Raw genomic sequence first — 23,728 nt, 5'->3', positions numbered from 1 at the left:
AAAACACCCAAAATTCAGTCTGTCACACACATGAAAAAATCATCTTGTTAGAAAATTTGAGGCAGAGAATTAAGATAGGATGAAAACAAAATGAATATTACTAAAATTGAAAGAAAAAAACTCACAAATTTAAACGTACTTGTTCCCGAAGCTTTTAAATAAAAGTTAATAAATACAATTAAATTAAATTTAAATAAAAGATAAATAATAACTATAAATAAAAGAGAAATAAATACAATTAAATAAAAGTTAAATAAAAGATAAATAATAACTTTAAATAAAAGAGAAATAAATACAATTAAATTAAAGTTAAATAAAAGAGAAATAATAACTATAAATAAAAGAGAAATAAATACAATTAAATAACATTTAATAAAAGATAAATAAATACAATTAAATAAGAAAATACTGCTTTTGTTACAGCCAGGTATCTTTGTACTCTTTGTACTAATTCATTTTTTTCATTTATTAATTAAATAGGTGCACTTAATGACTTGGAATTGATTTTGCTGGACATTAAGTCTTTTAAATTACAATAGAATAAAACAAAAAGGAAATAAAGGAAGAAATAAAAAAGACATACAGTATATTGACAGGATGATATACATACACATTTATATTATGGTTATGGAGATGGCATTTACGAATGTGTTGCATCGTTAAAACTGTGCAGCTTCTCTTTATTATCTGAGTTTTAAATGTGTGTGTGTGTGTGTGTAATAATGAGAGAACAGCGTTGGTGTCCTGCAGAACTGGTATAAAAAAGTGCAGCGTCCACATGAAGACGACTGCGACAGGTGTCAGAAAACACTGTTTTTGGATGTTTTTACTCTGTTCAAAGCTGTCAGAGGTCAGAGTCTGTGGTTCTGGTCAGCTGGGTCGCACTGTACTCCTTCATCATCATCAACATCATCATCATCAGTGTGTGTGTGTATGTGTGTGTGTGTGCAGCTGCAAACAAAAGTCGTGGGCTGACCGGTCACACTGTCGCCTTTGTTCTGCAGAAGAAGAAAAACAGTCACATTTCCACCAAAGAGAGAGAGAGAGAGAATATAGCCACACACAGACACACACACACACACACACACACACTTTGGTTCTGGTTGGTGTCGACCTTCATGGCATTTTGAAGGCTGTAATGAGGTTTTGAAAGTTCAAACTAAAATGTGACCATGCTTTTACGGACAAATTCATGATTTTGTGTTGTTGTTGATGTTTGTGTTATTTTTATTCATTATTTTATTATTGATTTGTTTTTATTTATTGTTACTTTAGTTATGATTTATTTTTATGTATAATTCTTTTATTTTTGATGTAATTATTTCATTATTATTTATTTTAATTTATTATTTTAGTCATTTATTTGATTATTTTATTTATGATTTATTTCTGATTCATTATTATTTTATTTATGATTTATTTTATGTATTATTGTTTTATTCACGACTTATTTTGATTTATTATTATTTTATTTTTGTTTTGTTTTTGTTTTTTTGATTCATCATTAATTTACTTATGATTTATTTTATTTAATATTATTTTATTTATGATTTATTTTATGTATTACTATTTGATTCACGACTTATTTTGATTTATTGGTATTTTATTAATTAATTACTTTTATTTAGTATTCTTTTATTTAGGATTTATTTTTATATTTATTATTTTTTAAATCCTCAAAGTCTAAAATGTAAAATTTGTAGGAACCCTGTATTTCCGATGGTGTGTTTTTATTTAATAGTAATAATAATAATAATTATTATTATTTAAATAATTTACATATGTGATATCTAATTATATAGTTGTGTTTTTATTTTTTTAGAATATTTTAATTGACTGATTTTATTTATTTTTAGCACTTTATTTTGAAAAGTGCCGCCTTTCTCGCACAATAACCCACCATTTTGACATTTCTCTTCATCAAAGGACGCGTGTTCCTCTGTCAGAAGAACAAAAGCATCGAAAGGGGGCGAGAAAGAAGAGAAAAGGAGAGAAAGAGAGACAGAAACCTCTCTTTTTCCGTCTCTTATCGTGATTTCTGTGGGTGGAGACCACTTGATCAGCTCCGTTTCCATCACAACGCATCAGGCGCGCGGACACACAGAGCAACGTCTGTCAACTGACGGAGCTGACGGAAGTGACCGAGCGGAGCCGAGCGGAGCCGAGCGCGATATAAGCGGACACACGCGACAGAAACGCAGATATTTGTGCGTTTAATTATTAGAAACCCGCGTAAAAGCACCGCAGGGATGACGGCTCTGAGCAGCTGGGAGCTGTGCGTCAAGTACGCCCTCTTCATCTTCAACTTCGTCTTCTGGGTGAGTGATAATCAAAGTAACACAGCTGGTTTAAACTAAAAATAACGTTAGTCTGATGTATTTGCGATGTAAAACAATAAAGGGAGCCCTAATAGGCAACATATTTATTACATTACATACAATACATTATATTTATACGTTATTACTAACTTTATATAACGATGGGCTGGTTCTGTGTGATGTCAGTGATGTTATATGTGGTGGAATGTACTTTCAAGGTGCTTTATTTACCTTTTTATACTACTTTACAGCCTAAGTTAACAACCACCACATGCAAAATGACTACAAATAGAAATAAAACCACCACAAAAAGATGCAACATGATTAAAAATAGATGCAGAACCACCACAAAAAGATGCAAAACCACTCAAAAAGATGCAAACTGACTTAAAATAGATGCAAAACCACCACAAAAAGATGCAAAATGACTTAAAATAGATGCAAAACCACCACAAAAAGATGCAACATGATTAAAAATAGATGCAGAACCACCACAAAAAGATGCAAAACCACTCAAATAGATGCAAACTACATCAAAAAGATGCAAACTGACTTAAAATAGATGCAAAACCACCACAAAAAGATGCAAAATGACTAAAACAGATAGCAAAAATAAAGGGAGCCCTAATAGGCAATATATTTATATTATTACTAACGATATATAACGATGGGCTGGTTCTGTTTGATGTCAGTGATGTTATCCGTGGTGGAATGTAACTGATGATGTTATAATATTTACTCAAGGTGCTTTATTTACCTTTTTATACTACTTTACAGTATAGTTAGTTAACAACCACCACCACAAGATGCATCATGATTAAAGATATAAACAAAACCACCACAAAAAGATGCAAAATGACTAAATAGATTAAATATAACTAAAAGTAGATGCAAAACCACCACAAAAAGATGCAAAATGACTAAAAAAGATGAAAAACCACTAGAAGATGCAAAATGTCTAAAAATAGATGCAAAACCACCACAAAAAGATGCAAAATGGTTAAAAATAGATGCAAAACCACCACAAAAAGATGCAAAATGATTCAAAATGATGCAACATGATTAATAGCTTTACTTCCCCACATTTCTGAGGCAAAAATGGAAGTTCTACAGTAACAGTTTTTATGTTTTTAAGTTATTATGAATTCAAAATATAAATCTACTTGATGATATATTTTTATTATAGCATAAGTTAATTTGCTGTAAATGAGCCTCATTTAACCAGCCACAACATTAAAGGGATGGGATCAAAGGGTGTAATTTAACTGTAAAATAAGTATCCGGTAAGTGATAACTCAGAGTAACAGAGCTAGTTTAAAACTAAAATAATGTTAGTCTGATGTATTTCTGATGTAAAACAATGAAGGGAGCCCTAACTGAAAATACATTTATATTATTCCTAACGTTATATGATGGGCCGGTTCTGTTTAATGTCAGTGATGTTATCTGGGTGGAATGTAACTAATGATGTTATAATATTTACTCAATTACTTTCAAGGTGCTTTATTTACCTTTTTATACTTTACAGTATAGTTAGTTAACAACCACCACAAAAAGATGCAAAATGACTAAAAATAGATGCAAAACACCACAAAAAGATCACCAGAGCACTTTGGAGGTGCAGCGTATTTTTCAAATGTGATATTATGAGAATGCAGCTGCCGTGTAATTTAACTTGTATATCTACGATCTATCCAGCTGTAAACACCCTTTCAAAATATGATTTCCTCATTACTTAAGACGTTTTGCCAGATTGCAGCGTGCACAGCAGCGCACTTGTCAAACAGAATAGTTCTTGGGCGTAGAGGCGAGAGTGAAGGGAGGAAGCAGAGACGGGCTGGGAGACGGGGACGCTTTAGCAGCAGCAAACAAAGCTGGTGTTGTTGGTTTGACTGGGTCCACTGGGAGAGGAGAGCAGCTCCAGTTCCCTCCGCAATCAACACTCAGCCTCAGTCCCAGGAGGTGTTTGTGTGTGTGAATACACCTGTGCAGCTTTTCCGCTCATGGTTTAGGCCTAAATTATTAAAAACCAGGAAGAATATTGTTTTTACTGAACCAAGTTCTCTTGATTTTAACCAATATCTTCTTCTGTTGTTGTCCTAAGTTAACAACCACCACAACAAGATGCAAAATGACTAAAAATAGATGCAAAACCACCACAAAAAGATGCAAATTGACTAAACATAGATGCAAAACCACCAAAAAAGATGCAAAATGACTAAAAATAGAAGCAAAACCACTGCAAAAAGATGCAAAATGACTACCACAGATGCAAAACCACCAAAAAAGATGCAAAATGACTAAAAATAGAAGCAAAACCACCAAAAAAGATGCAAAATGACTAAAAATAGATGCAAAACCACCAAAAAAGATGTAAAATGACTAAAAATAGATGCAAAACCACCACAAAAAGATGCAAAATGACTAAAAATAGATGCAAAACCACCAAAAAAGATGCAAAATGACTAAAAATAGATGCAAAACCACCACAACAAGATGCAAAATGACTACACATAGATGCAAAACTAGCACAACAAGATGCAAAATGACTAAAAATAGATGTAAAGGTCCCTTTACCCCTATTTAGCAACATACAGCAAACCCCGTGTATCACAGTGTGACCATGTTATTAGAACATAACATCTAGGTCTGTAGTTCGTTTGACCAGTTTGAGTCCTAGGAGCGGCACGCTTGCCGGCCACGGCCCGTTTGGGAGAGGTGGGCTTTAGTAAAGCACGTTTGCACATGTACGAGCACGAGCGTGCGCACGTGTACGAGCACTAGGCCTACGGCGGTTCTGAGGTCATTTCCTGGGCGCCTGTTGGGACATAGAAAAAAGAAGGAGGGACCATGCGCGGACATTTAAAACAATGGCGGTGAAAGGTTCACGTTGGTGTGATGCGGAGGTGGAGTGTTTACTGCAGATTTGGTCGATGAAAAGATTAAAAAACAGTCGACAAGACGCACAAAAACTCAGAGGTCTACGGAAAGATTTGTAAACAAAGCCACGCATCGCCATGACGTCAACAATGCGTGTGACGTGTTACGGCGTGATGACGTATAGGCAGCAAGAAGCATTCTCCGAGGCCCAGGTAGTGTGAGTACAAACGGGCCTGGAGGGGGGGACAAGGACCCTAAAGCACGGGGCACGGGACGGAGGCACAGTGTGAGGGCGCCCTAAGAAACCGGAGTACGCCCTTAACCTGAATATAATCGGGTTTTTAAACTGCATGTAAAAACGCTCTGACTGTGGGACCCGGTTTCAACAGATGACGCTTCCAGTCACAACCCCGGTCCCCTCAACAGACGAGGCCCAGCTCGTTAATTTGATCATCGACACCTTTTTATTCTATTTATTTATTAACCTTTATTTAAACAGGTAAAATCTCATTGAGACCCAGGGTCAGACCTGTTCAGGTCGGCAGCAGCAAAACACAAAGTTACAGACTGACTGAACACACAGGAGACACAACACACAACACACAACACAAACAGTACAAACTGCAAAGGGCAAAGAACAAGTTAGGTACAAGTTAAGTTAGGTACAAGTGCAGACCCCCACAGACTGTCTCAACAGCCTTCCTAAAAGCAGTTTGAAGTCCCTTAAAGAAGTAAATATACAGGCTGCTGTAGAAAGAGCCAGTTCCTTAGCTTTGTTATTACTTTAAGAGGAACTTTTAGCTTATCTGGACGGGGTAAGATGACGTGTGAGGTGCTAATTAACCTCTTAATCGCGTCCACCTGCTCTGATTCACACCTCAAGCTCCTCTGTTTGAAATCCACTGGAACATGATCTCTCTCTCCCTCCTCCCACCTCCTCTCTCCACCCGGTCCCTCCCCCTCACTTCCTAAGGTGAGCCCTGCAAGGGTGTGGTTCACAAAAGGATCTTCTTCTCCCTCTGTCCCCTTTAATCTCCCTCCCACAAAGAAGACTCGACTCGAACAGGCAGCACTCGCGTTTGGATTTTCTCCTTAAAAAAACATCTGAAGCTTGAGTTCGGAGCCATGGGGGCGATGAAGTGCATCAAATACCTGGTGTTTGTGTTCAACTTTCTCTTCTGGGTATGTAGTGTCACTCACACAGTGTCGGTTGCGGTTGATACGTGAAATTCTGTTGTAGTAGGCGGGTGTTTTAGGTGATTTAGTTGCTTCCTGTTAAGGTTAAAACGGCTTTTAAACAACGAGAAGAGACGTGGAAATGCATCAGTTTGAGTTTGAGGTGAAAAGGAGGCTTAAGCTTTTATTTTGGAGGGTAAATTCTGGTAAAATGGCGCCCAAGGGAGCTCAAAAACCACCATGAGAAAGATTTTAGCCCGGGTTTGCGTCAGTTCTTCTGCCAGACAGCAGTGTTTCAGTAAACACGGCTGAGATAAGGAAGGAAACACTTTGTGTCGTCCTCATGAAACAAAAAAAGAGTTTGTAAATTCATCTGTGCCTTGGAAACCATGTGACAAAACAATGATTCATGATATTAAAACACACACACACACGGTGTTTTTGGTCCACTTACAAAACATTTTCCAACAAAATGTTAATTATCTGATACAGCAGGAATATATACAAAGCAGTTAAGTTTAGTTTGGCTCTCAATCACTTGTTTTATTTGGATAAAATGCAATAAATGCAGCCGACGAGCTGGTTTAATAACATTTAAAGTCACAATTATGATAATCAAGTATTCCTTTTTAAGTAATTTATCAACTTAAGTCCAAATATTCTCTCCAGTGTAATGATTTTCTGTGTTAATGTCGTTGTAAATTAAGTATCTTTTAGTGTAAACGAAAACAAATCAAACGTTTTATCGACTAATCAATGAACTCAGCTCATATTTACCTTATTTTCTGCCACTTATTAACCCTCCTGTTCTCCTAAGGGTCAATCTGACCCCATTTAATGTTTAACATCTCTAAATAATGTCATTTTTTTGTTTTTTTGCTTTATATTTATGACTTTTCCTAATTTTATGGGGACAACTCATAAAAAACCTAAAATTATCATGATTATATATATTCTTTTATTGTTCTTATCGTACATGTACTTGTCTCATCGGTGTTCCTTTGGGTCAGTTTGATCATCTGGATGATTTAATCATTATTATTATCGTTTATTTTACAATTCAAATATTATATGAGGTCAAATTCATGCTGCTGTCGTTGATAACGGACGTTACTTTCATTCCAGATGTTACAAATAACACAAAATAGCACTTAAAATAACAGACTTACTTTAAAACACACAGACAGAAATCCCTCCATGCAGTTTAACATCAGTGATATTTTTCATTTTGTTAAATAAAAACATAAAGTACCCGACTTCACTTGAGTCACACATTGATTAGGATCATTTTCCAGATGTTTAAACTGCTGCGGTCAAATTGACCCCTGGAATAAATGGTGTTAGTAAAATCTGAAGGCAACAGGAGGGTTGAATGATTCAGGGTCGATCACAGTACCTGCATGTCATGTTTAAACTTTGTTGGTGCAGCTTGACGGATTATTTCCAGTAAAATAGTTGTTTAATTGTAGTTCAGTCATCTGCTGAGTCACCCATGCTCCACCATCACGACTCAGTCATCTTCTGTTTGCCTACCAGCTGACGAGTAACGTCCGATCACGTTTAGACTCAACCTTCTTAGAGTCAGAGCTCCTGTTAATGTGTGTTTTTAGTCAGAGGGGTTAGTTGTTGCAGCCTTTTCCCCCAAATCTCAACTGTTTAACTACAAAACATGAAGAAATAACTACTACAAGAGTCTGAAATGACGGTCTAAAGGGTGAAAGGCAGGAAAAACATTAAGATTTAGTCGTCGTCCTGTATTTGAACGTCTCTGCAGTGAAAGACTGATGTTAAAAGATGTAGAGTTTGACATCCACTCTGGAAAAAAGGGGGGAAATTGTTGTTTAAAAACCAGAAGGATGCACTTGTTGTTGTTTTTGTGTATTTCACACACAGATTTACTCCCATACGTTCACTCTGCCCGCTGTGTCATTACCGTGATGACCTGTTTACAGTGTGAAGAACTGCGAGTCCACGTTTAATGACTGTTTTTGAAAGTCTGGCACAAATGACGACGACTGAAGGAGCCGTCCGATGTCCCGCAGAAGCATAAACATCAGATTAGATCGGTTTATTTATTCGCAGATTTAATGACCAGGCTGTTGGTGAAACGGCTCGTTACTGTAAACAAGTAGGGCTGCCTGTTTCCGTTCCTGAAAGTCTACACTTCCCACAATGCACGTGGTCTCGGGGGATGTTTGCGTTGCTAATTTACTTTTGTTTGTGTTGGAACGTTGTGCCGTTTTTGCGGTTTTCTCTTGTGCTTGAAGGCAGTTGTTGAGGCTTTTAAAAGCGGTTAAACGTCTCATCGGTTATTCATTTCTCTGTTGTAGTTGCCTTCGCACTGCTAATGGTGCTCCAGAGTGCCTTTTTGTGGTTAATGAGAGCTAATGTTGACCTCGAGGGAAGAGGCTGTTTCTTCCACTGAGCTCATGACAAAAACAACCCAAATCTCCTGAGTGCATCTTTAAAATACCCATTTATCATTCAGGACACTCGTGTTTCCTGTCTGTTTTAACTTTAAATGAGAGAGCACAAAGTGGAAACATTAATATTAACCGCTAAACTGAATTAGCTTACACGGCTCCATCATAGTCTCTCTCATTAAATACCCGTGCTAAGCTAGGCTACGACATCCTGCACCTTTTCCCATAAATGTGGCATTTGTGTGTTTATTAAGATCTCTGCAGGCTGTGGCACGATGGAATGAGATTTGTGCCAAATGAAAACGAACAAATCGGGAGAACATAAAACTAATTTCAAAAGAATAAAACTCATAACTTGCAATCAAATAGTTTCTCAGATAGTGTTGTGCCAAAACTGCAAATAAACAATCAGGGAGCGCAAACAAGAGAGGTCTGGGAGTCGGCGCGTAGGTCTGGGAGTCGGCGCGTAGGTCTGGGAGTCGGCGTGTAGGTCTGGGAGTCGGCGCTTAGGTCTGAGAAAGCCTGGGAGTCGGCGCGTAGGTCTGAGAAGGTCTGGGAGTCGGCGCGTAGGTCTGGGAGTCGGCGCGTAGGTCTGGGAGTCGGCGCGTAGGTCTGAGAAGGTCTGGGAGTCGGCGCTTAGGTCTGAGAAGGTCTGGGAGTCGGCGCGTAGGTCTGAGAAGGTCTGGGAGTCGGCGCGTAGGTCTGAGAAGGTCTGGGAGTCGGCGCGAAGGTCTGAGAAGGTCTGAGTCAGCGTAAGGTCTGAGATTGACAAATTATTTGATTGCAAGTTATACATTTTATTTTTGTTCTCTCAAATTCCTACTTTTGTTTGTCATTTGGCACAAATCTAATTCCATATCGCACCGGCTGTATATGAGTTCAAATGTGCACTTTGGGATTTACGCTGTAAATTGGTAAAAACAGGTTTTGCTGGACAAGTCGTCCTGACACTGATTTGACGGCTCAGTATTGTGCTCTACAGTTACCGTTGCTCTGTTTACACGTGTCCTTTTATGCTGCATCCACCTGAGAATTGCTGCTGACAACACATCAACAAACCGTCATTGTCTTCGGTTTTGACTTCGGCAGAATTTCTTCACCACGCTGGAAGTTTTCCAAAGACTTTTTACCTTTTTTTCGTTCTGTTTGTTTGATTCAGACATCCTCTCTTTAAAGTACATGAGAAGTGTTTCCTGAATTATTAATGAGGGAACAGAAGGACAAACGCTTTCACTCGTTCACACGTGATTTAGAGTACTTCCTCGTTCTCCGTTAAATATTCAAGACGCTTTATTTGTCCCGAGGGGAATGATTGTGCAACAGTTTCAATACAAAGATGGGAAAGGATCAGGGTAACATAAGCTAATTTTAAGGTATATTATTTATAAGCTAACATAAAATAAATTAAACAATTAACGAAATGTCAGTGCAACAGACGGTGTGGTTAAACGTAGGTTTATATAATATACAATACGCACCGTACAGTTTAGCAGCATGTTGAAATAAAATAAGTACAAACTAAATAAGCAAAAAGTGAAGCAGCATTTCGCCTGGTAGAGTCTGCAGGAGGCGCCGATGGAGCCGCGTCTTAATTTGGTTACAAACAAACCAAGTCTCGTGGCGTTGTTACGAATTTGTCTGATGGTTTTGGTGTCTGTCCTTACCGACAGAAGTTCATGAATCTCGTCATCGCTCCAGTTACTCAGTCACAGTTCTTCTTCTTCACCATCGGATGTTTGTCTTCCTCTGCTCGCCAACGCATAATATAAACGTCATCCACACGTCTTTACTCCTGGAGAACGAGCGGCTGTATTCGCACACGGCCTCACTCGGAAATGTCCGGCTCGACTGAATCCGACATTTGCATCGTCTGGTGACGTTAAGCTAATTTTCAGGTTTGCAGTCCATGTGTTACGGGTGAACGGGTGAAATGTAATTTTCCACCATGTTTAATGCTGTTGACTCAGTAAAGTTATAGTATAGGCGATATTGGAGTCCACACGAACACAGGTAACTTTTAAACCAAACTTTTATGGCCTCCGGTTATAAAAATAATTCCCGTTTCCACCACCCCTGTGATAAAAAATGTCTCAGTCCAGATGAAACTGGCTCAAACAATGTCATGCACACGCCACAGCAGTAGGTGGCGATAGCGCTCCTCACAGGAAGGCCATTTTAGCCAATCACAGATCACGCTGACTCCCCTGCTGCTGGATGTTGAGTAGTTGTATGAGACACACACAAAGTGCTGATAAGTCGCTAAACAGCAGCCGTATTTTAGCTCCGTCTTCACCCACAGCGTCTCCGTCAGCTGGTCACATCTCCACTCGTCTCCATGGGTACAACTTTTTCTCGTCGCACAGTGTGACGTCAAACAATGTCGCGTTTTTCTGTCCACGCATGACTCCTGAAACCGGACATTTCCAAAAGATTCACCCTGGACTCCAGTTACAAAACAACTCCAGTTTTAGGAGCAGCAGCTGCGGTCACGTGTGGATGAAAGGCCCAACCGTGCGGAGAAACACGCGGTTTCAAAAACAACCGCGTTCGTACAGACGGCTCCTGAGTCTAGATGTTCTGCAACTGAAGTTTTGTGTGAAACCTAACAAGTTAAAACGTAGCACTTCAATTGAGTAAAGGCATTTCAAACCCTCTTGAATGTTGTGAGTCGAGTGTCTGTAAATACTCCCACTCCCACGTTGAGGCTAAACTTTGACAAAAGCGATCCAGAGTTCAGAGTTTAAGCTGCAGGCTGAAGGTTTTGACAGACGCTGAGGCGTGTCTGTGTAACTCTGACTACACCGTGAGCACGAGTTTAGTCACCGTTTACTCCAAAAGCTGCGGTGCTGACAGACGGTTAGGTGTGGCTGTGAACGACCTTTCTATAGAGCAGCAAATTGGACGATAAAGATTTATTTTAATCTCTAGTTTTATAATAATTAACAGCCAGAGGGGGAGCTTTTGGGACTAGATATTTCATCACACACGAGTCAAGGAGAGGCTCGAGAGAGAACTCTGGTCCTTTTTAATTAAGTAAAAGTATAAATACCACACAATAATACTTAATACTGAATTCAGAATGCTACTTAAGTAAAAGTACACAAGTATTATCAGCAAAATATTCTCAAAATATAGAAAGTAAAAGTGCTAAATCATGCAGAATGGCTCATTTCACAGTATTTTATTATTATAGAATATAGTTTTTTTCAGGACCAGTGACCAGAGCTGAGACGCAGACCAAGAGTTAAGTACAATAATGAGCGACCACCCCAACCAGTGACTTCAAGAGCAAAACACGGACGGACTCCAGAACAAAACACAAGCCGACGCACCGAAAGGAAGCAACAGAACTTAAACTACTTTCATACCTAAGCCCAGAAGGAGGCCAGGGTCGGTTTGGCATGTAGGAGCAAGTTAATGTTGTATGTCGTCAATGTGAAGCCAACTTTAGATACTGCCTGGAGGTCATGAACAGTCAGGGAATCCTCCGCTCTCATTGGTTGTTCGTCAGGTGCAGTGGATCTTGCAGATGACATTAGGAGCAGAGCGACAGAGTAACCGTTGTCAGTGGCAACCATTTTAAGTAATTAGAAACCAACCCTTGGTCTTTGGTTGCCATCAATGTCAATATCCTTTCAACATATTAGAAACGTAACAAATGTAAACCCAAAACAAAATATTAATATAAAGTTGATTTAGTGATATTTAAGTGTTGCTACAACAACGCTGCAAATGGATGCTGCAGTTACTGGCGTGTGCACAGATTTTTGGTTTGAGACAACGGCTAAGTTGTAGTTTGGCTAACACGACCAAATCTCATATTTGAGGTGAGGGTTACAATTGCCCAGATCTGCTTATTGGGCGTGGCATGGATCAAATGCGTCTGTACGTAGCTCATAGCCATTATATCAATTGTACCAGATGACGTATCCCTGGATGTAAACAAACTACACGCTTCGATGTGTCGCATAGACGCCGTCATCGTCTTGCCGTCCTCCCCGTTCTGTGATTGAGTCCTGGCCGCCGAAGTTGTGCAAAACTGGTTCAAATGCTAAAGAACCAGATGAACTTGAACAAAAAGGAGATTTGTAAATGTTTGGGTATTTTTTAATGACATTTTCATTATTAAGACAAGTTGTAACAACCGCATAGCATCTTCATAAGGTGACTAAAAATGGCAACTGTGTTTTCAATGTCGGCATCAAAAGCTGACGCCTGTTTGAAAGACTGGGAACCACTTTTAGTTCGTTAGTTTCCTTTATTTCAGACCCAGTGGATCCATATCACGTTAAAGCACAGTTAAAAACAAACAAAATACAAAACCTTCCACCATTTTCTAACATACAGACATGTCGGCCAGTAACTCTACAGAACGACGTAAAGGGTGTTGAGCACGAACCGTAAAGCAGAATATTAACGTGCTACATTTTATTACCAGTCTGAATCAGAAGGATTATTTATGTACTTAATGTGTTGGCAACAAATTTGAGTTTGTTCCAGACGAGTATCCCAGATGTTTTCCCCTGCAGGCTGATGTGAGTGCACATTGTTCTGTGTGTGTGTGTGTGTGTGTGTGTGTTTGTGTGTGTGTGTTCAGACTGCAGCAGGACGTGTTGGGGCATCATGCTGCCAGTTAGCGTGGATGCTGCTTTGTCTCACACATACCTCTGTTGCACAACAACACCGACGTCAGAATTGCCGTGTGGGACTTCCTGGAAGTTATTTGGGTGGCAACCAAGACTCGATGTCAGCTTGTGTTTTGTGGTTGCTATGGAGATATTGAGTCATTCCCGTGTGTTATCACTGTTGTATGAAAGACCCACACCAACAAGATGACGATCTTTCCCCTTTTACCCCTTATCTGCTGTCATGCTGGTCCTGGAGAACGATCCATGAAGTAAAACTTTAAGTGTTTTAATGCCTGTTTTAAACCGACACCTTGTTGCTCTGGGTCCTGTGGGTGTGTCGGGTATTCAGGGGGAATCTGAAGCAGCATCTTTGGCTTCATTAGCCCAGCGTCGGCATTGTGAGCATGCTGTGCTGAAGTGCAGCCATGAACCAGGAAATGTCTCTTTAAGCTCTTGCACTGGAACGTGTTTGTTAGGAAGGGGGATAGAAAATGCTCCAACTGTAGGCTAAATTTTGTCATGAGCCTTTTCAAAGATGTCTGACCTCAAGTTATCTGAATGGAAATGATTTCTCTGTACCCCACGAGTCTCTTTACAGAACATCAAACACAATTGGACGACACGCTACTAATTAACTACACTCAGGGTGCACTCCCACTGTCCGTCCGTCCCGTGCCCCGTGCTTTAGGGTCCTTGTCCCCCCCTCCAGGCCCGTTTGTACTCACACTACCTGGGCCTCGGAGAATGCTTCTTGCTGCCGATACGTCATCACGCCGTAACACGTCACACGCATTGATGACGTCATGGCGATGCGTGGCTTTGTTTCCAGATCTTTCCGTAGACCTCGGAGTTTTTGTGCGTCTTGTCGACTGTTTTTGAATCTTTTCATCGACCAAATCTGCAGTAAACACTCCACCTCCGCATCACACCAACGTGAACCTTTCGCCGCCATTGTTTTAAATGTCCGCGCATGGTCCCTCCTTTTTTCTACGTCCCAACAGGCGCACAGGAAATGACCTCAGAACCGCTGTAGGCCTCGTGCTCGTACACGTGCGCACGTACGTGCTCGTACATGCGCAAACGTGCTTGACAGAAGCCCACCTCTCCCAAACTGGCCGTGGACGGCAAGCGTGCCGCTCCTAGGCGCGGTGGATATGGATATGATTTTTAAAGATGGCGGTAAATAGTTTGATTTCCCTGTGACGCATGTTTTCTGTGTGTCTCTGTAGCTGGCAGGTACGGCGGTGCTGGCTGTGGCTCTTTGGCTGCGCTTTGACTCGAGGACAGCGGGACTGTTCGACGCAGAGGACTCGCCTACCGTCTTCTTCACCGGTGAGTCCTTTTGTCTTTCAGCACCCAGAGTAAAGTCGTTCAAACTGTACAACTCCTCCCCCTTTTACCCAAGAAGTACACTGGAAATAATATAATGTTCTGTGCAAAATCACTTTTTATTACTTTTTCATTGTCACTGCCAATATTTCCATAAGGCACACTTTCCTTTTTAACCGTTTTGGCTTACTTAGTGACTAAATGTATCTTTTTTAAAGCTTTTTTTAATGTTTTAACGATATTTTTTATCAAAGTTTCAAATGCATATGAAACTTTATGTCGAATGTACAAACGTATTAATTTATAGTCACTGATTCACACAGACAAAGAAAAAACAATGAACAAAATGGCAGCAGACCTCAAACGAATGCAGTAACTTAATGTATCTTAACTTTTATTATTTAGCACAGGCGTAACCCATAGACTGTATAGACCTTTTTTAATGGAGTTCCATTGCTAGGCAACAGCCTTGGTCCTTGTTAACTTCCTGTCAGCTGATGTAATTCACACTTACTGCAACAGGAATAAAACTTTAAGAATGTGAATGTTTACGTCTTTAAAACCGTGTATTAAAAATGGACGTAGCATCTCTGTCGAGGTCCGTTCTCTCAACTTGATCCAATCGTCCTCGTCTACAGGAGTCGCCATCTTGTCAGACTTTGACTCCGCCTCATTTCCTCTTACCAAAAAAGGGCATGTATGTGACGCTGGGGGGAGGGAGATACGTCCATCTGGCTGACGTTTACCTCCGAGGAGAAGTGAGGGCCAGAGGCTAGCTGTCACTCAAGAGGCCACGCCCCTAATTATTCATAAACTTTAACCTCCAATAAAATAAAAATTAGCCTGGTACAAAAAAATTAACCCCCCTCAGTGTTGTCATGGAGATATGAGGCGAGCTGTCACTCAAGAGGCCACGCCCCATCAGATTTAAATGTGGTGAAGACGTGCAGTAATCAGTTTACTGTATAAAATGTTGTTTACCACAGCCGTAAGGTGCTGGAAAAGCTTTAAAAATGCACGTCAAAATGCTCGGAAAGTGCTTGAATTTGGAAGAGGAACCCTGGCAGCGGCGGTGTTGGAGCTGCAGGGCGTCGAGAGGGCAGCTGAGGCCAGAGTTAGGCCACAGCCAGGCCGCTCCTCCACACATAGCTCTCATTCTTCCTCTGGCTGACAGTGTCGTCTTTGTCTCTTCTCCATTGTGTTCTCCGAGGATCTCACAGAACAAGACTCTTTCCCTCCCTCCGCTCTTTGTGTTTCGTTTCCATCAAATTGAGACGTGAAGTGGGCAGCGAGGCGACACAGGGTCTTAATCACAGCTTGGGAGGAGGAATATTTGTGTGGTTCTGTCCTCGTGACCGCATATTATCGTTGTTATTGTTATGAAAGCCACATAAAAGGACAACACAGATGCTGCGTCTTTAAATCACTTTACTCATTGTGTTTTTACAGTTGATATATGAATCATAACCACACCCAGAGGGAAGTACAACATGTGTGTGTGTGTGTGTGTGTGTGTGTGTGTGTGTGTGTGTGTGTGTGTGTGTGTGTGTGTGTGTGTGTGTGTGTGTGTGTGTGTGTGTGTGTGTGTGTGTGTGTGTGTGTGTGTGTGTGTGTGTGTGTGTGTGTGTGTGTGTGTGTGTGTGTGTGTGTGTGTGTGTGTGTGTGTGTGTGTGTGTGTGTGTGTGTGTGTGTCATCAGCACACTGGACTCAACTAGCTTTGATGCTACATGCAAATGATATGTCAGTGTACGAGAAATAGATGAGCACAAACTGCAGGAAAATCACGAGCACTTTGTTTGTTAGGGGAGTGTTGTTGTTCATTCATCTTCAGCCTCTTGTCCCTGTCGGGGTCACGGGGGGTGCTGGAGCCGATCCCAGCTGACATCGGGCGTGAGGCGGGGTCCACCCTGGACAGGACGCCAGTCTATCACAGGACACATAGAGACGAACAGAGACAGACAACCATTCACACCTACGGGTGATTTTAGAGGATGTGTTGTTGTTCATAATAATAATAATAAGGGTTTTATTTTTTAGTGTGACTGAAAACAGCAGGAAGTGAACTACCACATTAATGAGAAAGCTCGAGAACATCAGAAAAAGTGTGAATACTGCGTCATGATTCTCCAAATCGATGGTTCGATGAAGCTGGGCATTCACTGATTTTGGAAATCTTGTTGTTTAATTCCACCTCAGACTACGAGTCATAGACTGTTTAAAAAAAATGTACGTAGCGTCTCCGTCGAGGTCCGTTCTCTCATCTTGATCCAATCGTCCTCTCCCACGGGAGTCTCCGTCTTGTCAGACTTTGACTCCGCCTCATTTCCTCTTACCAAAAAAGGGCATGTATGTGACGTTGGGGGGAGGGAGATACGTCCATCTGGCTGAAGTTTACCTCTGAGGAGAAGTGAGGGCCAGAGGCTAGCTGTCACTCATGAGGCCACGCCCCTAATTATTCATAAACTGAAACCTCCAATAAAAAAAACTAGCCCCTCCCCCTCAGTGTTGTCATGGAGATATGACCTAAACATACAGACTAGAATGTTCTTTTGTCCTTAAACAGGTTTAATGACGCTGTGTAAACGTCCTGTTTAACATGGGGCTCAATGAGAAACTGCTCTGTTATGAAAGAACAAACATCTTTTTATGCGTTCTGCAGTGTCACGTTATTATTTTGAGGCCAAACCTCCTGATGTGCGTCTCGTCCCGCAGGTGTGTACATCCTGATCGCGGCGGGCGCTCTGATGATGATCGTGGGCTTCCTGGGATGCTGCGGAGCCATTAAAGAGTCGCCGTGCATGCTGGGATTGGTGAGTCGTTCTTTCCATTCAGCACCGAAACAGATCATCGTGACGTATCGTGGAGCTGCAGAGATGTTGGAGTTTGTCCTTTAAACATATATATTAGAATGACTTCTCCTGACGACAAGTCTTTACCCACAATGCCCTTGTGTGTGCAGGTGTGAAGGGAAAGAAAATGCATGCATGAAATAAACTCTACATATTAAAACGCAGCTGCTCAAGGCTTATTTACCCTTTTTATACTGTGTAAAATATATAAATCACACTTTTGTTTTCATGTCACCTGTAGAAACATGTCGAGAAATAAAAAAGTTGTGTTTTCTTGTGTAGTTCTTCCTCTTCCTGCTCCTCATCTTCGCCGTGGAAGTGGCTGCTGGGATCTGGGGTTTCTCCAACAAGGACAGGGTACGCACACATGCACACAGACACACAGACACACACACACACACTGTTGTATGAGTCAGCAGTGAAACTGTTATTTAACTGGAGTTTTTGTTTTCAGGTGGTGGAGGACGTTACAGAGTTCTATAAACAGACGTACACCAACTACAAAGACACGAGACAGGAAGCTCTGAAGGAGACGCTGCGTCTTATCCACTTTGGAGTGAGCACACACACACACACACACACACACACACACACACACACACACACACACACACACAAGATCCTGGACTGTAACTGTAACCGGAGCATCAGAATGAGTCGATTTGAAGAACCAGTTAGAAGCTTCAACAACTGTTAATTGAATTACCAGGAAATTGGGTCCAAACACTAATGTCCCCTCAGGATGAATGGACCTTTTTCACAGCAGACATTTTGACATTGGTCACAATCACAGATGGATTACTGGACGGGCACAGGCCCCGGGGTCAAAGGGTTCAAAAAGGTCCTGACTCCCAAAATGTTTGTGACAAACAACACAAAACAACATGACGACAGATGAAAACCAACGACGAAGAGACGCTAAATGACTGAAACGGACACAAGACGACACAAAACAACTGAAGATCGATGCAAAGAGACTACAAGGAGATACAAAGATACAAAGACATGCAAAATGACTAAACATTGATGTAAAACCACCACAAAATGACCACAAGAAGGTGCAAAACGTCTAAACGTAAACCTCAAACATTCATAATGAAGAGACAGAAAATGACCACAAATAGATGTGAAATCACGACAAACATGCAAAACATTCATTAAATGACCACAAGGTGGTGCAAAATGACTAAACATGGATGTGAAACGACAACAAAGAACAGAAAAACGACTAAAGATGAAAGCAAAGAGACTACAGGGAGATGCAAAACGACCACAAAGAGACTCAAAGTCACTAACAAGAGATGCAAAATGACCTCAGAGACTCAAAGTCACTAAAAAGAGATGCAAAATGACCTCAAAGAGACTCAGTCACTAAAAAGAGATGCAAAATAACCTCAAAGAGACTCAAAGTCACTTAAAAGAGATGCAAAATGACCTCAAAGAGACTCAGTCACTAAAAAGAGATGCAAAATAACCTCAAAGAGACTCAAAGTCACTAAAAAGAGATGCAAAATGACCACAAAGAGACTCAAAGTCACTAAGAAGAGATGCAAAATGACCACAAAGAGACTCAGTCACTAAAAAAAGATGCAAAATGACCACAAAGAGACTCAAAGTCACTTATAAGAGATGCAAAATGACCTCAAAGAGGCTCAAAGTCACTACAAAGAGATGCAAAATGACCTCAGAGAGACTCAAAGTCACTAAAAAGAGATGCAAAATGACCACAAAGAGACTCAAAATCACTAAAAGGAGATGCAAAATGACCTCAAAGAGACTCAGTCACTAAAAAGAGATGCAAAATGACCACAGATAGATGTAAAATCCCGACAGACATGCAAAACATTCACTAAATGACCACAAGGAGGTGCAAAAGGATTAAAAATGAAAATCAGGTGAAAACACTTATTGTGATTATGACCCAATATCTAGATTAGTGCTAATTAACAGAAGATCACGTCTTCTAGACTCTTCTAAATGTAGTTTTCTCCTACTTGCTCGTGTTAGATTTAGGTTTTACCATGTCTTTTATTCTGAAAAGCACCTTGGCGCTGTTATTTAACGTCTGTAAAATCTCTTTGATATTTAAAGTAACGTGTTTAAAGTTTAGTGTCGGACGTGAAGCAGTGATGTGCTGCTAACATTCCTTCACGGTCATGATTTGGTGGCTTCCTCTCCACAGCTCGACTGCTGCGGCCCCACGGGGACGGTGATCGACGCCGCCAAAGATATCTGCCCCAAGAAGGAGGGTCTGGAGACGCTCATCACCACGGTAACACGGCCGCAGACCGATACAGTGACACTTTTTTATTTGTTGTGATAAACGGCCACTACGCTGACTTCTAACGCAGAACAGATTCAAAATGGCGGCTGATATCTTGTCTCTCCTCTTTCCTGCCGTTGGGTCAGAGTTGTCCGGCCGCCATCGACTCGATGTTCAACAACAGACTGCACATCATTGGAGGGGTCGGCATTGGCATCGGCGTCATCATGGTGAGTCCTGGAGCCGCGTTCACTCAGACTGTAGAGTGACGTTTAAATTCACCTGAATAAAACAAATAAAATAGTTCCGCAAACACATTTAAAAACATTTTGCTTCATCCTCGCGACCTCTCCAACATCCGAGTACACTTTTGTTTGTTTTATGATTTATTCAGAGTTTCACAAACACAAAACTGACCAAATTTACAAAGTTATAATATAAAATATTGTTGCGAGGATGATGCTTAAAGACAACAATAAAACCACAGGTAAAAGTAAACTTGTACGAACAGAAACTAGTATTCTAAATTTAAAAAATGACATAGTAGTGACAGACAATAATAAAAAATAATAATAGTAATAATGATAAAATAAATAAATAATAATAAAATAAGGACCACAGCCACTTCCTGGTTGATCCAAACAGGAAGTGCCAAAAACTGCAGTTCTCTGAGTGTCCACTAGGGGCAGGTTTCTTCCAATAAACAATGATAAATTGCCTATTTGCGTATAAATATAAGCCTACTGATAAATACTGTTGCTAAAAAAGTGAAAATAACTCTTTTAATCTATAACCATAGTGTGCAGGATTAACTCCCTCCCCCTCGGAGACTAAGGGAGCACTCACACTGTCCATCCGTACTGTGCCCGAGCACGTTTCACGGGTAAAGTCTAGTTCGTTTGACCAGTGTGAGTGCAACTGTACCACGCCTACGTACGCTTGCCGTCCACGGCCCATTTGGGAGAGGTGGGCTTTTGTAAAGCACATTTGCACATGTACGAGCGTGCGCACGTGTACGAGCACGAGGCCTAAGGCGGCTCTGACGTCATTTCCTGTGCGCCTGTTGGGACATAGAGAAAAGAAGGAGGGACCATGCACGGACATTTCAAACAATGGCGGTGAAAGGTTCACGTTGGTGTGATGCGGAGGTGGAGTGTTTACTGCAGATTTGGTCGATGAAAAGATTCAAAAACAGTCGACAAGACGCACAAAAACTCTGAGGTCTACGGAAAGATCTGGAAACAAAGCCACGCATCGCCATGACGTCATCAATGCGTGTGACGTGTTTGTTTATAAAAACGTGCAGCCTTTTGGCCACACATTTGACCAAATCTGCAGTAAACACTCAACCTCCGCATCACACCAACGTGAACCTTTCGCCGCCATTGTTTTAAATGTCCGCGCATGGTCCCTCCTTCTTTTTTCTACGTCCCAACAGGCGCACAGGAAATGACCTCAGAACCGCCGTAGGCCTCGTGCTCGTACACGTGCGCACGCTCGTGCTCGTACATGTGCAAACGTGCTTTACAAAAGCCCACCTCTCCCAAACAGTGGACGGCACCGTACAGCGTCTAGGAGCGGTACGGTCGCACTCACACTGGTCAAACGAACCAGACTTTACCCGTCAAACGTGCTCGGGCACGGTATGGATGGACAGTGTGAGTGCGCCCTAAATGGGGAGGCAGTGGGCGGTCAGTTTGCAGGACACGGGCAGTTATTAATGGACTATAGCAGTTAGATAATTCATGTTGTGTCACTTACCACTGTGTCTTGACTTTGTCTTGTCTCGTCTACGCTTGTTTGTCTTGTTCATGTGAAGAACTGACGATAAAGCTGCTTTTGACCTTGACTTTGACTTTGACTTTGCCGTAACGACCTTAAGTGAGTCAAACACACATTTAAGTGTCTCTAACCGTGTTCTCCCGTCTCCTCCACACACAGATCTTCGGGATGATCTTCAGCATGATGCTCTGCTGCGCCATCAAAAGGTCCCGGGACTTCGTCTGAAAGCAGAAATAAAACCCTCCATCTTTAACTCGCGTGTCCTCGCTGTCGCAGCCTCGGCTTTAGAGTTTAATAATCCTTTTAGTTTATTGTCGGGGTCCGTACGGGATGACCAGTGTGCGACCGTTTGGATCCCTGTTACAAACATAATAAACGTGCAGAGAGTTCGAGTCTGTCGGCAGATTTAACGCAGCGTCTTCATCCCACACGCTGAAGGCTCTGCCGCCCCCTGGAGGACGCTGGTGTAACAGGCTTTTTGCAGCTAACTGAATTTTATTTTTTACTTTCGCTCGTTCCTGAAGTTTCATGTTGTTGTTTTTTTTTATTTTCTTTTTATATAAAAAGCAGAATTATGGAGTTTTATGCAAATATTTTGATGACTGCAGTTTGGATATATCTTTAAAATAAACGAACTAATGAAACTTGTGTGTGAGAGACTGAGACTTTGTGAAGAATGTTCTCATGTGTCCAGGTCGTCGTTACCCTCAACGCAAGTTCAGTCAGAAGCAACTGGACTTGGTTCTTTGTGTAGAAGACGTTTCACCTCTCATCCAAGAGGCGTCATCAGTTCATGTACGCATCTGACCAGGCTGGGACTGGACCAGGACCAGGCTGGGACTGGACCAACTAACTGGTGTGGAGATCCAGGTATTTAACCTCTCACAAGGCCGATGATGTCACTGACACCCTTTGTGCTCCAAGTGCCAACGACCGTCGTTAGAGTGACAGTCGTTGGTGGGAAGTTGGTTTGGACTTCGTTAGTGCCGGTCCAGTCCCAGTCTGGTCCTGGTCCAGTCGTTGGTGGAAGTAGGTCTGGACTTCGTTAGTGCTCTATTGAGTCTGAACGACAGTCGTTGGAGTCACAGGAGGACATTTGTGAACAGTTTCAGTGACATCATCGGCCTTGAGAGAGGTTAAATACCTGGATCTCACACCAGTTAGTTGGTCCAGTCCCAGCCTGGTCCTGGTCCTGGTCCAGTCCCGTCCTGGTCCTGGTCCTGGTCCAGTCCCAGCCTGGTCCTGGTCCTGGTCCAGTCCCAGCCTGGTCAGATGTGTACATGAACTGATGAAGCCTCTTGGATGAGAGGTGAAACGTCTTCCTAGACATATTTATAGTCTTATTATTATTTGGATGTTTACTTGAGTCTGACGGTAAAAAGGTCTTTTTCATCACATCAGAATCCTTTATTTTATTGTTTTATGATGAAATACCTGGAGAAACTAAAGCTTTCCCATCATTTTTACATAGTTTTTGTGGTATTTGAACTTTTCCTCAGGAGGCGTTTCAGCTGCGTAACAGCGCAGGTGTTGCAAATGAACGCTAACGATGGCTCCTGTGCACGCAGGGGATCAGGAACTCAGACATTGTTTAATTCATGATTTGCTCCTGGGCTTCTTCCTGCTCTGGTGAGTCACAACATCTGCACTAAAAAGGGTCTTTTGTTGTTTAACGTTGGCGTTCGAACCCTGAACTAAAATGGTGACCGTGCTCAACATCAGTGAGCACGCTGGATTCAGCATTCAGCTCTGAAAAGGTTAGTTTTTAGGTCCGCGGCAGCAAAAAAGAGATGATAATTGACCTTTTTATTACATTTTAATGCTCATTTTGAACATTAGGAACACATTAGCATGTTTTTGCATCGTTAATCTCACATTAAATACTCTTTTTAGAAAGTTGACACCAAAAATGAAGATGACTGTCTCTTAATATTTTATGCATTTAACCTTTAACCTCTTAGAACGATCGTAGCGGCGTTGATGTGCTGCTTGTCACTAGGACAGGGGTGTCAAAGGTCAAAGTGATCCAGTAAAGGGCCGTAAACACACCTGGTCCAACAAGTCACCTGTGTGAAGACA

General features: G+C 41.3%; 1 protein-coding gene across 2 annotated transcripts; it reads left to right on the top strand.

The window, feature by feature from the left end:
- Window positions 1–1,989: 1,989 nt before the first annotated feature.
- Window positions 1,990–22,297, top strand: cd9b (CD9 molecule b). Of its 2 annotated transcripts, none has more exons than XM_083935459.1 (8): window positions 1,990–2,318; window positions 14,655–14,757; window positions 17,468–17,565; window positions 17,887–17,961; window positions 18,059–18,160; window positions 19,787–19,876; window positions 20,014–20,097; window positions 21,809–22,297. In XM_083935459.1, the coding sequence occupies exons 1-8, from the start codon at window positions 2,250–2,252 to the stop codon at window positions 21,872–21,874; spliced, it is 687 nt and encodes a 228-aa protein (XP_083791585.1). In that variant the 5' UTR covers window positions 1,990–2,249; the 3' UTR covers window positions 21,875–22,297. The 2 variants fall into 2 exon arrangements, with proteins under 2 accessions (XP_083791585.1, XP_083791586.1); XM_083935460.1 differs by lacking the exon at window positions 1,990–2,318 and adding an exon at window positions 6,213–6,380.
- Window positions 22,298–23,728: the final 1,431 nt, after the last annotated feature.

The sequence above is a fragment of the Echiichthys vipera genome (assembly GCF_963691815.1).
Source record: "Echiichthys vipera genome assembly, chromosome: 20".
Taxonomy (NCBI): Eukaryota; Metazoa; Chordata; class Actinopteri; order Perciformes; family Trachinidae; genus Echiichthys; species Echiichthys vipera.
Note: the sequence above shows the minus strand (reverse complement) of the source record. Positions and strands in the feature narration are given on the sequence as shown.